Source organism: Hemicordylus capensis, chromosome 3 (assembly GCF_027244095.1).
Source record: "Hemicordylus capensis ecotype Gifberg chromosome 3, rHemCap1.1.pri, whole genome shotgun sequence".
NCBI classification, from domain to species: Eukaryota; Metazoa; Chordata; class Lepidosauria; order Squamata; family Cordylidae; genus Hemicordylus; species Hemicordylus capensis.
The window spans coordinates 268,179,141-268,196,314 of record NC_069659.1 but is presented as its reverse complement, the minus strand read 5'-3'; the positions used below and the strand labels follow the sequence as shown (position 1 = coordinate 268,196,314).

General features: G+C 43.2%; 1 protein-coding gene across 5 annotated transcripts in view; it reads right to left on the bottom strand.

The window, feature by feature from the left end:
- The window catches only part of FAM204A (family with sequence similarity 204 member A), a 38,018-nt gene extending 24,081 nt beyond the window's left edge, over positions 1-13,937 (bottom strand). The window contains exons 1-6 of one of the 5 annotated variants that reach the window (XM_053310767.1): positions 13,785-13,937; positions 12,438-12,703; positions 10,785-10,875; positions 8,504-8,540; positions 7,356-7,455; positions 2,199-2,288 (exon numbers count right to left, since the gene is read on the bottom strand). In XM_053310767.1, the coding sequence (XP_053166742.1) occupies positions 2,199-2,288; positions 7,356-7,455; positions 8,504-8,540; positions 10,785-10,875; positions 12,438-12,701 (582 nt within the window). In that variant the 5' untranslated portion in view covers positions 12,702-12,703; positions 13,785-13,937. Of the gene's footprint in view, positions 1-2,198; positions 2,289-7,355; positions 7,456-8,503; positions 8,541-10,784; positions 10,876-12,437; positions 12,704-13,409; positions 13,722-13,784 lie in introns of those variants that run through there. The other 4 variants (XM_053310771.1, XM_053310768.1, XM_053310770.1 and 1 more) reach the window with 4 other exon arrangements.
- Between the last annotated feature and the right edge of the window lie 3,237 nt (positions 13,938-17,174).

Below are 17,174 nucleotides of genomic sequence, written 5' to 3'. Positions count from 1 at the left end.
TGCATGCACGTTACCCCTGCTAACTGGGCAAAGAGGCACCTTTTCCCGTGGTGATTCTCTTTATTTAGCAGGGGGAGAGTAACTGGCCCTATCCACCCCCAGCACAGTACTTCCAGTGACTGTTGCTGGTGTCTATCTTATGTTTCTTTTTAGAATGTGAGCCCTTTGGGGACAGGGAGCCATCTTATTTGTTATTTCTCTTTGTAAACCGCCCTGAGCCATTTTTGGAAGGGCGGTATAGAAATCGAATTATTTATTATTATTATTATTATTATTATTATTATTATTATTATTATTATGTGCATGCTGATGCAGCACGGGGCTTCTTGGGACATGCGCTGTCCCAGCAGGAAGCTGCATGAGGCAGCCGAGAGCAGGTAAGGACCTGCTCTCCTCTTTCTTAAAGCTCCCGGGCCCCATTCCTGTAATGTGTTTGAACCATGGTTTGTGCATATCTCTAATTGCCCAACTACAGATACACAAAACCGCAAGTGCCGAAACTGTGGGTAACTAGGGCCACCTGTAGTGGTACTAACTACCTCCAGTATCCTAGCTTAGACAGCATGTTGCTGTCTATTCAGGTAAATTATTCAGCTATTTCATGGAATTCAGGTAAGATGAGCTAAATGGTGGGCAAGAAGGGAAAACTTATCAGTTTAAAAAAGAGAAATTGCACTCCACCATAGATTCTCAAGAACACACTATCAATAAAAATAGGGGGAAACATGTAACTTTGATAAGCAATCTGATTAACTGCCAAAGTTTTTAGGGCCTGTCAAAACTTGGAAGTGATCTAAGCTGTTCAGAGCCTCATTCCAAGTTAGACACCAAACTTCACAACAATTCGCAAACATAATAAGGCGAAACATATTCTTAAAATTAAATGTTTAGAATGATCAGTCAGTCAGTTAGAATGACAGAAAAGCTGAATCAAAGCACATCTCAAAATTCTGAAATAGCTGATGAGAATGTTCTCTGGTTAATTAATCTGATCAAAACATCGCAGATGGAAAGCAAACTTTTGCACTAAATTCAAATACAGGATGGGATTATCCAAAACTCAGACTTATTTTAGTAAGCTATTTCCAGTATTGTCTACAATTAATGATTTACATCCCATCATTCTCCATCAGAGTTCAACATGGCTGCACACAGGGGTCCCAGTAGGTCATCCTTTCAACACTGAAGGGTCTGAAGGCACATGAAGCAGCAACCTTGCAGATGCTACAATCCCTCCTAGAAGGGTATGAATACCACCCAGAGACGAAAGTTTGGGGCGGTATACAAATTTGATAAACAAATAAATAAATGAAGGATATACCCAAGAGTGGCTTTTAGTACTGTACAGTTTGTATGTGCAAAGCTCTGGGCTGGATCCAGCAATATGCAAAGCAAACAGAAAGGAACTTCTACTCCCACAAGGTGATCTCCCAATGTCCGCCAATTCCCTCTCCCCATTGTAGCTGTCTGCTTTCATTTCATGGTGTTTTGGAGGGTTCCAAACAGTGTTTCCTCTAACAGGGATTCTCAGATGTGGTTCACTACAACTCTCAGCATCCCCAATTGCAATGGCCAATGGCTGGGGATTCTGGGAGTTGTAGTCAACATCATCTGAGAATCCCTGTTAGAGGAAACACTGTCCCCAACCCTTAAAGCAGCTCAAATCCATAGTGGAGGGAAGGGAGTGGAGGCCCTGTTATAAGAGCAGAGTTCTGCTTTTGCAACTTAGGAGTGAAGCTTCTGTTTAGAAGTTATGATGAACATGTTGCGGCGAGGCAGCAGGCACAATCCCACTTCCCCTCCCATGCATGTTTAATCAACACCATTAGGTTTGTCTGATCAGTGCTGTTGTCCCATGAAAACATAATGTGCAAAGACAGAGATGAATTGCAGGAACAGTAAAGTTTCCATTTCACATTACTAAAATTTCACAACTCCTCATTATTACTAAAATTTCACAATAAATCATTTGAAGCCTGCAATCCACATTTGGAGTTTATTATTGTTTGCAGAAACAGAAACACTGAAAATACAACTAATAACCATAACCATTCCTAACTGTAACTATAAACTGTGTAGCTGAAAAGAATGCTGACTGGAAGGAGAAAAGTATTAGGAAACTGAAAACATAGTTTCACTGTAGTTGTTAACCATATTATAAAGATCTAGGAGCAAAACTACCAAAAAGTTCAACTCACCTCTCGAGTAGCTAATTGATCACTTAGTTCCTCAGCTTGTGCAACATCTCCTTCAGCCAAAGATTTGTCTATGCTGAGTTCAAGGCCAGACTGCAAAGAACACCAAAACAAAATAGCAATTTCCACTAGAATACTAACTGAACATTGTAAATGGGTGTTCAAGGAAATTAATCAGATCCAAAACAATATTCACTCACACAGTTAAAATTTCTACATATCACACACAAAAATATCATTAAATACTCATAGAACGGTTGTTTGAGAACAAATTGTTGTATTAGTTCCACCTTATGTGTTGGATAAAGACTGCACTTTAAAAAAATTACATGGACTAGTTCACGCCTGTCACAATAACATTTTATCTCAAAATCTGACTTATCTATTCCATCCCTGGAGCTTCCCTGAATAAAACGTGAGGTGTATGTGTCAAATAATATGAAGAATGCCAATTACCACTGTGTCTTTGCAATGCTTAGATCTTATCTTTATCCAAAAAGTGAATTCTGGCATGCCGCCACTCCACTACTTCACTATATTACTAAATCCAACCCTGCAAATTGTCAAGTGTAAAAGAAGAGAAGGCTACATTTTTAATCTCTGAAAACAAGCAATGAAGAAAGAACCTTAATAACACAGGCAAATCCTAACTTGTCTTGAGTTAACATTTACAAATGAAGGACCACTAATGAATGCAATAATAATAATGTAATAGATTTCTGCCCTGAAACTCTAGGTTCATTTTTATTGAACACTCTACTTGTAATATATCTGAAGAAGAAGAAAAAAAGAAAAAGAATGTTGATTACAAGTTGATATTGTGTCAAGAAGAATGTCATCTTCCAATTAAAAAGAGAGCTATCCACTGGATCTGCATTTTATTTAGGTATATGCATTTTTACATATCTTTGCAGGTCACCTCATCTGCTTTGTCACTGAAGGCCAAAGGCAAATATATAATTTTTTATTGGATGTTAAGAAATATTAATAAACAGATAACATTCTGGGTACCCGTATCAGATGAAAGATAAAATAATGCAAAACCTAGCAGCAAAGGAAGCATTATTTAGTACTGTGGCAGAAACCAGTTTGGTATCTTCCATTTTTCCACAGTATAAGGAAGTTGTCCTCAAGACTGGGTTATCAGCCACCCCATGCTCTGAGACAGGGCCAATCAAATTTAAGCAGGCTAGTATGTATAGCTAGATAGCTGTCACTCAAGCCCCAGTTCCGGTCCTGTCTTGCTTTGGACTGGCAGCACTTGGGAAGAGTTCTTGCAACTATTGCCTTTTTTTGTTCTTGTTCAGGCTAGTTCTTTTCTCTTCCCCCTTCCCTATTCTCTGTGCACAAGGGTGGGAAGGGAGTTGTTTATATTTGTTTTAAGAAAAAAATAATCCTTTGGAATTGATTTAACTGCATTTGATTATGGAGGTCTCCCAGGTTGGGGACATGTTGGTCAGTTCCATCTCGAAGGGGCCACTGTCAGACAGGGCACAGATTCTATAGCGCAAGCCCTTCCCTTATCATTCATTCCGCGCTCATTCATACCACAGCGCAAGGGGGCTGCTGACGCTTCTCTTGTTGTTGCCGAGGAATCTGTAGTTCCCACAGTCCCCTTCAAAAAGCCAAAAAAGGCAGAGAAGAAAACTAAACATTTGGAGGGAGAACCTCCAAAGAAAAAGAGAAAGGCAAAGCTCTCCTCCTCAGGGGTCAGGATTAGTAAGTGGCTCTTAATACAGGCGCTTTGCAAGCAACACAAAGCGCAATGTTTCCCTCCCGCCATTTTGCCGGCGCCTGCTCTTTCATCTGCTAACACAAGAAGTGTTTTGCAGGCTAGGACAGAGAGGTGTAAAAAGTGCGTGAAAAAACAAGATCAGGGGACTAGCTTGCTAGCCCCTGACGATGTGCTTCCAGCAGATGGTTTCCTGGGCATTGGTATGAATGTGATCCCTGTGGGGGTTCTGATCCTGCCGCTGCCAGGCCTGATCCTGCCAACTGAGGGCCCGATCCAGCTTTTGGCTCCAGTCATGCCTGCACCAGCTCTGCCTGTGCTGCAAGGGGGCATGCGCTGCCTTTACTGGTGGGTAAGCCTACTATTCCCCCAGATGTTTCTTCCTGGTTACAAGATTTTCTTACAAGACAGTGTTGGGCAATTGTCTCTCCAGTTCTTAAAGCTCACACATCTCTGGTCCCTGGTCCTCCTATGTTACCAGGTTCTTCAGCACCAATCCCTATCCCCTCCATTCCCACACCCACTCTTTTTAAAAGCCCTGCCAAGTTGTCTTTTTCTTCCTCCCCCAACTCTAGCCCACCCAGGGAAGCCATTCCCGTGGCAGAGAGGGGTAGGTTTGTGGCTAGGAATGGAAGGCATTCACACAGGTGCAGGGCTTTTACCCTTGCTTCATCTCCATCCTCATTTGATGAGGCTCCTATGCCCAAGAGGCCAGCCAAGACATGTAGATGGTCCCTTCCAGTGGCTCCAGTGTCACAAGAAAATCAGCCTGTGAGCCAGGACCCGAGCTAGTAGCACCTGTCATTCCAGCTCTGACTAAGGATCACCCCATGACAAGCAGACATCTGACTCTCAGTCCTCTGAGTGGGAAAGGGAGGAAGGGGAGAGTTCCAATGAACAGGCTCAGCCTGATCTACCGAGCTCAACCCGCCTTTTCATTACCTCCAATTTTGAGGTTTTGCTATCCAAGGTCAAGAGGGCCATTAAAGACATTAGCAAGGACAGCAGGACACAACTTTCCTCCAGCTTGCAGCAGGAGATCTTTCCTTCAACCTCTAGTTCTATTTCTACTGTACCCTTTCTAGATCTTCTAAAAAATGGAATGATTTCTGAATGGGGGTCACCGGTTGCCAATAAACCTTCCCTGTCCTATCCAAAGAAATCATACAACTTGTCACTGGAAATAATGTCCTTGTTAGCTGTTCCTCCAGCAGATGCCCCAGTGGCCCAGACAGTATCCGGCACATTGGCGAATAAGGACGGGGATGAACAACTCCGGTTACCTGAAGACAAGAAAGCTGACCAAGTTCTTAGAAGGGGCCATGAGGCATCGGCCACAGTGGACAGAGCTGTGACTACAAATTTCATTTTTGTAAGGGCCACCATCCTCTGGGCTAAGGACCTGGTCAAGTATATCCCTCCCGAGAACACAAGGCTATGGCAAGGGATTAATAAGATTGCTAAGGCAGCAGCCCTGACTTGATGATTCAAGTCTGGACTGTATTCAGTTCACCTCTCATGCCATGGCATCTGGGGTTGCAGTTCATACGGGCCTATGGTTAAAGAACTGGCATGTGAACTACAAGTCCAAGTTAACACTAGCTGCTACCCCTTTCAAGTTCCTTAGAAACTGTCCTGGTAGAGACCAGGGATAAAAAGAAGGCCGTGTCCTCAGGCAAAAGGGATTTTCACAGATCTTTCAGGGGAACACCTTTCAAAGCATCTTCCTTTCACTCCTACAGGGGATTCAATCGATCTGCTGGGTTCCAATGGAGATAATCAGCTCAGAGACAACCATCAACGGTCCTTCAAGCCTCCCTGGCAGCAGCAATGGAGTTCCTGTGGCAGAGACAGATTCAAACAACGGGGCCAAGGCTTCCCCGCTACGGGGCAACAGAACTGTAAGCAATGACAACCTCCAAGTGAGGGCCAGGCTCCTTCATTTCTCGGAAGCCTGGAAGGCCAGGTCCACCAACCACTGGGTGTGAGAGGAGGTGCAGGCCAGTTACTCTATAGAGTTCACAGCACAGCCCTCAGATTTTTTCCTGCCCACTCCCAAATCCAGGAGTTGGACAAATCAAGTCCTTATGAATCAGGCAAATCAACATCTCCTGGTAATGCAGGCAACAGAACCCGTACCACTGATGTCCTCATGTCAGGGAGTTTATTCTCGGTGGCCAAGAAGGACGGATCATGGAGGCAATCCTGGATTTAAAGTGCCTCAACCACCCAGTGAGGAAAAGAATATTCTGTATAGAGTCCTTAAAGTCCATCAAGGAGGCAGTACGAGCAGGGAAGTTCCTAGCCTCTATCAACCTATCAGAGGCCTACCTGCATGTGCCTATCCATCCGTTGTTCCAGAAGTACCTGTGGTTCGCTTACGACCAGAGGCATTATCAGTATCGGGCCCTGCTCTTCGGCCTGTCATCGGCCCCATGGGTCTTCACCAAGATCATGGTGGCCCTGATTGCCCATGTACATCTGCAGGGCATTCATGCCCATCCATACTTGAATGGTCTTTTGATCCAATTATCATCTTTACCTTAGGCCGTCCATGATGTCAGGAAGACAGTTCAGTTGCTCCAGGAGCACGGATTTGTGATCAATTGGCAGAAAGGTCACCTAAAGCCTTCCCAAAACCGTCAGCATTTGGGAGCACACTTCAATACTCTGGTGGCCACTATTTCACTTTCACTGGAACACAGACAGAAGCTGGTCCAGCTGATATTACCGCTCATGACTTCCAGTCGGGTACATCTCATGATTCCATGTCGGGTGGATCTCATGACTTCTAGTCGGGTGGATCTTATGATTCTTGCACAAGTGATGGGCTCAATGATATCCTGCATATCAGTTGCATTGGCACTCCAGGACTCTACAATGGCACATCCTCCCTTATCAGCAGGCCACTGTGGATCACATGCATCAAGACATGCATCTTCAGATCCCCTTGTGTCCAAAGGTGCAGAGGTCTTTTCTTTGGTGGATGTGTCCATCCATGGAGGAAGGTCTTCCCCTCGAAATATCAGTCAAGATGGTTACATCAGATGCGAGCCTCAGCTGGGGAGCGCACTACCTGGATCATTTCACATAAGGGACCTGGGATCTGACCGAAGCCAAGCACAACATCAACTGGTTAGAGTTGAGAGTGTTGCGCCTGGCTCTTTTACACTTTCAGGACCTAGTCCAGGGTGTTCATAGTATGATATGCTCTTGATATTAGTGATTGCCTGAAAACAACATAGGGAGCTGGACAATGTGTACAGAGTAAACAAAATGCTCTTCAAAAAATGTTTATGAGTGTCAGTTGAAGGAAGTATAGATTTGCTTGCCGTAGACAGGTATGATTCAGTTATGGCTAATGTTTTTGGTTTGTTTAATTAGTACAATATTTCTATTTTAATAAGGAATTTTATTTAGAAAATCACCTTTCGAGAAGTTTCCTTGCTTGCAATTGGTTTAAACCTATCATTGATTCCAAAAAATTGAGTAAGCTCTTTCAACTGGCTTTCCTTTGTAGATGGTTGGCTACAAAAACAAACAACAAAACAACACGGTTGCATGAGATTGTTTCAGAAGAAAAGTAGTACTTATTATTAAAATGTGCATCAAAGTATTATTATTGAAGTATCTTTGAATCTGGAAGGGAAGACACTTTCCACAAACTGGCTGACATCCAGAGCAGCCAACCACGGACACTCCGAACATTACCAGCTTACTGCACACTCTCCCTGAAGTGAGGGTGGTCTTACACCCTTATGTAAAAGCACAGATCCTTTTCAGAGCCTTGCTCTTATCCCAGAAGTGATCTGTGAGGTGGAAACACATTGCTGACACGTTCCAGAGTGTGGGAGAGGTCCGAAAGGTATTTGTATTCTTGCACAAGTCCACCTGCACTTCATGTAGAGCGTGCAGCAGCGCAGGGATGTTAGGAGTGCTTGCAGTAGGCTGTTCTGGATGTCAGCCACTGTGCTCTTTTATCTGGAAATGGTTGCATCTTGTTAAATAGCAATGAAATTTTATTTACTGGTGTATTTTTACATGTAAGGAACCATGTGACTACGACCAGCCTAATGAAGTAAAACCCTCCCATCCTAATTTACATTTAGTGGAAGGGGGAAAGGGTTTCCTCAACTTACAGTATGGTTGTATTTTCAAATTAAATTACCTTAGTGGCCAAACTAAGACTTTGATAGTCTCTGCAGATAGTCTCTGCAGAGGAGAGCTGGTCTTGTGATAGCAAGCATGACTTGTCCCCTTAGCTAAGCAGGGTCCAGCCTGGTTGCATTTGAATGGGAAACATGTGAGCACTTTAAGATATTCTCTTCAGGGGATGGAGCCGCTCTAGGAAGAGCAGAAGGTTCCAAGTTCCCTCCCTGGCTTCTCCAAGATAGGACTGAGAGAGATTTCTGCCTGTAACCTTAGAGAAGCCACTGCCAGTCTGTGAAGACAATACTGTGCTAGATAGATGGTCTGACTCAGTATATGGCAGCTTCCTATGTTCCTAACCTTCAGCAGGAATTACACAGAGACAAGGCAGAATGCTTTAAATCATTATAAGAAGTTTTAAAAATACCTCTCAGTTACTTCTTCATTGTTCTTTTTCAGTTTAGCTGAAATGGGGAAAAATACTCCTGTAAGTTAAATATCTAATAGAGACTACTATTACAAACAGAGACTTGGAGTTCACTCCACTGCACGTGTAGCATCAAACATGAATGCTGTACGCATTTGTCTATAGAAGAGCACCGTTTTCCTTTCTCCTCTAGCAGTGGGTGCATACGGGCACCCTTAGGCAGTATGCCAGAATGTTACAGGGATGAGAAGTCTGTGTATACCTTTCATATCGCTGTAACAGTGTGTTGTCCTGAGTGGCTGTGTGCATGTGCTGTGAGGGGAATGAGAAGGGGAAAAGGGCTCTGGAATCTTTTCATGCATAGTGCTGTATCTCCTGTGCACTGGACTGAACTCTTATTATTATAATGATATCTAAAATAACTACTTGATATCAACAGAATGCTGCTGATTACAAAACTCCTTTACACCCAGATCTTAAATATATGACATTAAGTCAGCCTCATAGGCTTTATACCTCAAGCTTCAGGCCTCAACCCAGATTCATGCAATAGGAAGGAGAAGGTGCATGGAATGAATTTCTTCATTCCCAAATAGGAGATCAGCAGTGTCACAGCTGGCAGCATCAACTGCTGTCCACATACCACAGAATGCCACATAGAGCACTGTGCAATCTCCCCTTCCCGAACACAGCCCTTCTGAGCTTTGCAGAAAGGTGTGCAGAAAGCAGTTTCCAACACAGAATGGTTATGGTAGAGGCAAGAATGTTTAAGCAAGGTTTGTGGCAGGCAGCTTCAGAGAGCTAACGCACATAAGAATCTACACTAGTTCAAAGGCTTCCCTGAAAAGTCATTAATTATTTAAATCTTGAATTGCCTTACAATCAAAATACACAGGAGAACCACTGAAGTTCAATTAGCAGCGTGTGAGTCCCAAACTTGAAATTCAATCCCAGCTCCTTTATGGACATTTGAGAGTTCATGTGCAAGTCACTGTCTCTCACTGCAGTTCTCCAATAAAACTATAGTAAGTGACCTATGTAATATGGTCACTGAAAGAATAAATGACAAAAACCACAAAGCACATGAAGTACTGAAAGACTTCACCAATGAGACAAGATTCACAGAGCAGTTTTGGCCTCGCATCAAGGCCTTTGACATTTTTATTTGAAGCATAGTGCCTCTGTCTTTATTAGAAACTGCTTTTAGCATTCCTCTCCGATTCAAAAATGAAGTGCCATGTGGCTGTTGTTCTAGAACATATGTCCAAACCCCTTTAGGTACCTGGAAATCGCTATGCAGTTCTTTGGGTCCTAACCATGGTAAATAATGCTAATTACATGTAATTATAACCAAGTCGTAGACAATCCTAAAGTTTAACATGCTAAAGAGTACAGGAGAACCTCGTTAATCACAGACTCAACTTCTGCAGTTCCACATATCCACGGTAAGGTAACTGGCACCCAACCTTGGTATAAGCCCCCCCACAAAAACACCCCCCCCCCAAAAACCAGCAGAAAAAGGGTTAAGTCTCGCATAACTATGGGTTGGGGTGGGTGGGCAGAAATGAACTCTGAAGTCATTTCCGCCCACCATTTTGTGTAAGGGAGCCACCTTCTGGCTCATATGGAAGCATTTTGGAGGCACTGCTGGACAGCTGGGGACATACTGATCACAGTAGGGCACTTCCCCCCGTGATTTCTGGCTGATTCTGCCCATTTTGGGGTTGTTATACTAAAAAAAACAAACAACTCCACGATTTTTTCAGCACAAACCCTGCAAATTGCAGCATGGGGTGGGTGTGGGAGCATTGTGGGACAGCTGGGGAGAGAATGGGCACAGTAGTGCACTTTCCCTGTGATATATGGCCAATTCTGCCTGTTTGGGGGTTGTTATACTTAAAAATCACAGAGGTATTCCCCCCAGCAAAAAAAGCCTGTCAATTGCAGCACTTTTGGGGGGCATTGCTGGACAGCTGGGGACAGACAGAAGTAGGGCACTTTCCCCCATTATTTTTGGGCAGTTTTTGCCCATTTTGGGCACATTTTTTGACCTCTAAGACCTAATCCCTCCAAACCCATTGCTTCAATTACTCAGTATTTGTGGTTTCCTTATCCATGGCAACTGCGGAAAATGGAACCCTGCAAATACTGAGGTTCTCCTGCATGTGTATCACTGTTGCCTCCTAACCCCTTTACTAAACCATTTTGGAACTTGATTACAGAGAGCATTTTCCACCTTAACAGAATTTCCCAGCACTTGTATTAATTAAAAACCAAGCACCTTTTCTGGAACGTTTTCTCTTTTTCCCCCTCTCTCTCTGATTTACTTGGATTTTCATTTCAAAGTTTTTCTTCTGCAGATTCTGAAATTTCTGTTGAGAGAGAAAAATGCAAACTGAGAATGCTATGGGATTTTTAATTTTTAAATCTTTTTGCTTGTTTTTACACATTAAAGTAATGTACAAAATCAACCTGTTTCAGGAAACATTCAGCATCTACCATAGGAAATGTTACTATGTTCCTAATTGCATTTATTAGTTCTAATTTGCAAGTATTAAACACATATACATTGATCCAAAGCTCTGAAGACTCGCCGATGCTGCACAGTGATCCCAGCAAGCACAGCCTTTCCTGATCATTGCAACATTGGAAGATGTTCTATGACTGCAACATAGATATGCATGAGCAGTGTTGCTGACACAGCAGTGAAGAATTGCATAATAAGAAATGTACAGCTGTGTTTGCACCCAAGGGAGCTCTGGGTTAAGTTGAAAGACTACACTGATCTCTGTGTGGCAACTTTGTCTCTGCCAACTGAGCAGAGAGGCTCAAGAAACACCTTCTTGTGGTATTTCTAAGACTACAAATATTTATATACCACTTTTCAACAAAAGTTCTCAAAGCAGTTTACATAGAAAAATAGAAATAAATAAGAACGTTCTCTGTCCCCAAAGGGGCCAAAGCAACTGTCCTCATCCAGCCCCAGCACAGCATCCCTACAGTTGTTATTGCTGATATTTATCTTATGTTTCTTTTTCGATTGTGAGCCCACTGGGGACAGGCAACCCTCTTATTTATTATTACTACTACTATGTAAACTGCCTTAAGAACTTTTCTTGAAAAGCGGTATATACATATTCATAGTAGTTTCACTTCTTGGGTCATTAATTACGCAGGAATGTTCTTGATTGTTTTCACATTTCCACTTTATAAGTTGGGATTTAGGGTGCTATTTTAGGCACATCCAATGAGATTTTTCAAGTTTATTCCCATGTTAGATGGGATACTACAGAATACCATATCACAAACAATACAGGTTGTGATATGGTGTGACATTGTGTGACATAGCTTCCCTCGGTGTGAAAAGTAGTTTGCAGGGCTGTTATTTAGGAAATATAATCTCAAAGTCCATTTGGACTTATAGAATTTGTTGAAGAGTTTTCTGGACCTAGTCAATACAGAAGAGAATACTACATACATTCCCTAAAAATGAAATAAGAATATTCATAAATGGGCACATTATAACTACTTAGAGTTTACAAAAGAGAAGACATGCTAATTTTTGGAAACCTTTATAAACTACAGATCCACCCTCTGTGCAATTGCCAACTTGGTCAACTCATCCATACAAGTTGTCCTTGCCTGAAAATAGGATAGAGTGTATGCACTTCTTGTAGAAAGCTGTATAAGAGAATCTCTCACACATCCTTCCCATCCTATTTTGATACAGCAATGTCAAAAATCCCCACAAAACATTAGAAGTTTCTTTGTAGCTAAACAGCTTAAAATAGTAGACTAAACTGAATTCAAAATTAGTTGACTTCTTGTTTTGTCCTAATGCACTCAGAACTATTACCTGTCCAAATATTAACTATAGAAGTAACAACACCATGCATTCAGTTTCAATCACACGTGGAGATGTAATCAAACCTACATTCCACATATCTAAAGAAACTCCAGAAGGGCATGCTTGGAATTCTTGTACTTCATCCACCACTGCTGCAGAAGCAGGTTTGCTTTCAGCAATGTTTTCAAATTCCTGTGTCTTCCGCATATTAGAAGCCTGGATGCTTTTGCAATCCGTTCGTTCTTTTTCCTCCTTTAAGGTAGGCACCGGACCATCCAATATTTTTTCATCATCAGAACTTGTGTCAATGTCACTTTCATTCACACCAGGAGGTAAAAGACCACTCCACATCTCTAGGTATAAAATGATAAACGAAATATTCATTATCATTATGGAGAAATCTTGAACAAAATTATTACAGTGATTTTGATACTTTGCCTGCCTTTTCAGCAGTAATAAAAACAGAGTAAGAACTTCTCCTGAATCTTCTTTCTTAACTATTCATTCATCAGTGTCAATGTGAATTCAGATTTTCCAAGATCCAAAGAAACTGAATGTGAAAACAAATCCTTTGGATGTACAAAGAGAATTAGAAAGATACATTATTAAAAAAATAATCTTTTTTTTCATTTGATGTTTTAAGGGGCTTACACAGGCTTATTAGAATTAATGCCCAGCATCTTAACATTTATCAAATGGGCAGTTTACACAACTGTACTTTTCCTCTAATGTATTTCAGAAATGTTTCTGAACAGATGGTAATAGGTTTAAGTTTTGCTTTGTTTTCCTGACAGGCATGATCCAGAACCTTTTTATGCCAAAAGGATGAGGGGAGGGATGGACTACTTGTGCAAGTGTAAAGCACAAAGAGGGGAACTACAGTTCGAGTTGTGATGATCTCTGTGATTAAGAAGTGAAATTATCTCAATATTTTTGAAAAACATTTTACACATAATCTTTAAGTGACAGTATTGCACATACGCTTTTCCCTCTGTGTACATCAGCAGAGAAGCCAATTAGCTGCAACTCCCTAGCTTATATAGAGTGAAAACTTCGTACCACAAACGACAACCAAGATGTGGGACTCACACGATGCCCCCACACTAAATGGTGTTTTCTATGCAGCAACTGATTTGGCACTGCGTCAAGTAGCCCGTAGCACAGTATACATCTTTTCACCTTATACCTTAGGTCAAAGAGAGGGGGGTGTGGTCCTGCCAGAACACAACGCGACTCGGTACCTTTTATTTTCCCGGAGCTCTGCAGTGACGCAGAGCACGCAAAGCAGGCGACGGGAAAGGGGGAGGGATTGAAGGCGGCGGGCTGCAAAAAGAAAGCGACGGAGCTTCAAGGAAGCCAGCAGCGGCGAACGGAAGAAAGCAGGAGGAAAGGAGAAAGACGAAGAAGCAGGCGCGTGGGATGGGGGTGCCTTACCATTCTCCAGCCACTTCGCCCTCTTCCTGCTTGACTTCGCTGGCTTCTTTGAAGCGCCGTCAGCTTGTTTGCACAACCCGCGCACCGCCTCCTCCTTCTCCTCCTCCCCGTCGCCTGCTTCGCGTCACTACAAAGAGTCCCTCCTCTTTGGCCTGCTCTTTTTCATTGCCGTGGAGGGTGGAATTGAGGTGCAGGGGCTCAGGGAGCAAGCAATGCTGGGAGAAAGAGGAGCCCCCCCCCCCGCTCTTCTCTCTCGCCCTCGCTTGTGATGACGCCAGGAGAGGGGTGGGCAGCTGTAGCAGTAGCCTGATAGTAGGGACGCGGGCCTTTAGGCGGAGAGGCTGGAAAGGAAACATGGTGGGCTGTTGGCTCCCCTCCTTTGGTGCCTAGGCTGGTCTTAAAAACAATGTCTTTCCTTTGGTTGCGGGCTGAAGCTCCTTTAGAATATGGTTTCAGGGAATTCTGTTTTAGGCTGCTTGCAGACTGCGCTTCCAACGTCATTGCTTTCTGTCGCGGGTAACATAATGTTACTCTCCTGTGGCCTGACAGCATTGCTGTCATTTGCTTGTCACAATTAGCACTTCATTTGTGGAAAAACCCGTGTTTGAAAGGCTGGGGCAAGAGGGGCTGCAGCAACACCCAGTTTTTAGCACGTGGGAAAGGAGGTGGATTCACATATAGGCCAGAGTCCCTGCAAGCTAAGAGGGAGTACTTCACACATAATTCGGATTTTTCATTGCGCGTTAAGAGTGTAGCCTGATTTCTATCCGGGGTTTTAAAAAAATCCACTTTTTGGTTGGTTTGGGATGAGGGCCAACTTTAAACTCAAGGCAAAGACTCACAGAAAACCTACGATAAAACTTTCTGTCTGGGAAAGCTCCTGGAAGTTATTTACACATGGCTTCATGCTTCGGGGTAAATGTTGAGTGAAGCCACTTTGAACTACATTCGTGACATTGAGGGAAGCAGCCCCTCCCTTCTGCTCTCAGATTTTGTTTTTTATTTTTATTTATTTAACACATTTTTATACCACCCAAAATGCAAGTGTCTGGGCTGTTTACAACAAAACAATAACAGCAGATAAAAAGATTAAAACATTGCAACAGTTAAAATTTAAAATGCTGAAATTATTAAAAAGATAAAACTTGTTTTGAAACAAGTTCACATGGCATGCTCCGTGTTTTCCTTCTAGCCAATGGGGGGAGCTTGCTAAAGAGCGATATCTGCATTTCTAAAGAGAATATCCCTCTTATGCTAACGATTCTGCGTCAGTGCATCTTCCTACTTGGTTCAGCGTTTTCAGAAAAAGCAGCGTAAAACCAGCATTTTAACAATCCAGAAATAAGCTAGAATTCACATCACAAAGCCCGATTTGTGTGTGGAGTGGGTCCAGGACTTTGGGGTAAGTTTGGCTGGTATGTGAACGCACACACTGTCTTCTGAAATAGATTTGGGGTAGATGCCCTGTTTGTAAAGCCTGGCCGTAGCAGGAAAGCACAGTAAGCAGTGGCGGGCGTGGGCAGAAGGAGTGGCAGCAACAATGGCAAGGCTTCACAAGCAGCGGCTGGTGGGAGGATTGGTGGCAAGACTCTGCAAGTGGCAATGGGGCAGTGTGCGAGAAGAGCGGCAGCAACGCTGGCAATAGTGGCAAGGCTTCACAACCAGTGGCAGGGCAGCAGGCAGTAGTAGTAGCAGCCCTAGTGGCAAAGTGCCACAAGTGGCTGTGGAGCAGCAGGTGGGAGGAACGGCAGCAGAGGTGGCAAGATGCCACATGTGGCTCTGCTGTGGAGATCTAAGGCCAAGACCATGAGATTAGAGTATAAAAAGGTTGTCTGCTACAACTCCAAACATCAGGATAATAGCGGCACAGCAGAATAATATGTAGAAGATTGATATCCCAGTTTACCATGTCCAGTATGCCATGCCCAAACATTTAGCAATAGCAATAGCACTTACATTTATATACCGCTCTATAGCCGGAGCTCTCTAAGCGGTTTACAATGATTTTAGCATATTGCCCCCAACATTCTGGGTACTCATTTTACCGACCTCGGAAGGATGGAAGGCTGAGTCAACCTTGAGCCCCTGGTCAGGATCAAACTTGTAACCTTCTGGTTACAGGGCGGCAGTTTTACCACTGCGCCACCAGGGGCTCATTTAAAAAAACAAAAACCAGTAAAACAGCTTTCAGAATGTAACTCTGCATTTGCATATGGATTTATATTTGCTTGGAATGAGGAGGTAAAGTGACCGAGCAAATCACCTTGTATCCAGGGGGGAAAGAGAAGAAACCGTGGAGAGGAAACATCAGGTGTAATTGGAAGATTGACAGCCTGGTGGTTCGGTACCCCCCCCACACACACACACCTTTCTTAAGAAAAGTAAGCTTATGAGATCACCTGTCATTGTGTGTGTGTGTCCCCCTATCAACTTCACAATGCCTGGACCAATATGGACCAAATAGGGTACAGCTGTAGGGACACCTCAACAGCATAGCTTGTAATTATGTCATGCACCCCAATTCAAGATGGCAGACCCAAACCTTTGAGGCATAAGTGGGCTAACTTGTGAACCGGCTAACTGATCTCAACCAAATTTGGTATAGTTGTAGTGAGTGACACATAGGGACACCTCTATGGTGCAGTTTGTGATGTGATCCACCCCAATTCAAGACGGTGGGTGTGTGAACATTGGAGGCACAAGTGGGCTCACTTGTGGACTTTCTAACCGATTTGAAACAAATTTGGTATAGTTGTAGTGAATGACACATAGGGACACCTCAACAGTGCAGTTTGTGATGATGTAATCCACCCCAATTCAAGATGGCAGACACATGAATGTTTGAGGTACAAGAGGGCTAAATTGTGAGCCACCTAACCGAGTTGAACAAAATTTGCTACAGCTGTTGGAACACAGGGACACCTGAATGGTGCAGTTTATGATGATTTCATCTACACCTCAGTGCCATAGTTTGTGATGCCATCTATCTCAATTCAAGATGGCAGGTGTGTGGGCTAACTTGTGAGGATGGTAATTATCAATTAAGATTATAGTGAAAAGTAAGTAGGAGATTAGTTCTTACCATAACAACTTGTTTGGTTGTTGTTGTTTTTTAAAAACGATCATTAAATAGGAGATGTTTAACTGTGCATGTGCATGGTGCCCTTCATTTGGGGGCGGAGATGTTTTACAGTGGGAGGGGGACACAAGCCACATTGGGAGGAAGTGGGATGTTGAACAACCCACTGTCACAGCCCTGTGCAAACAGAACATTGTCCAATGACTTGAGAAAAACTGCCACTCTTGATGGCCCAGTTTGACCTCTGCAAGCAGTTCTCCCACCGTTCAATTAAACAACCTGTAAAAAACTTCCTGGTCTGGAAGCAGCCA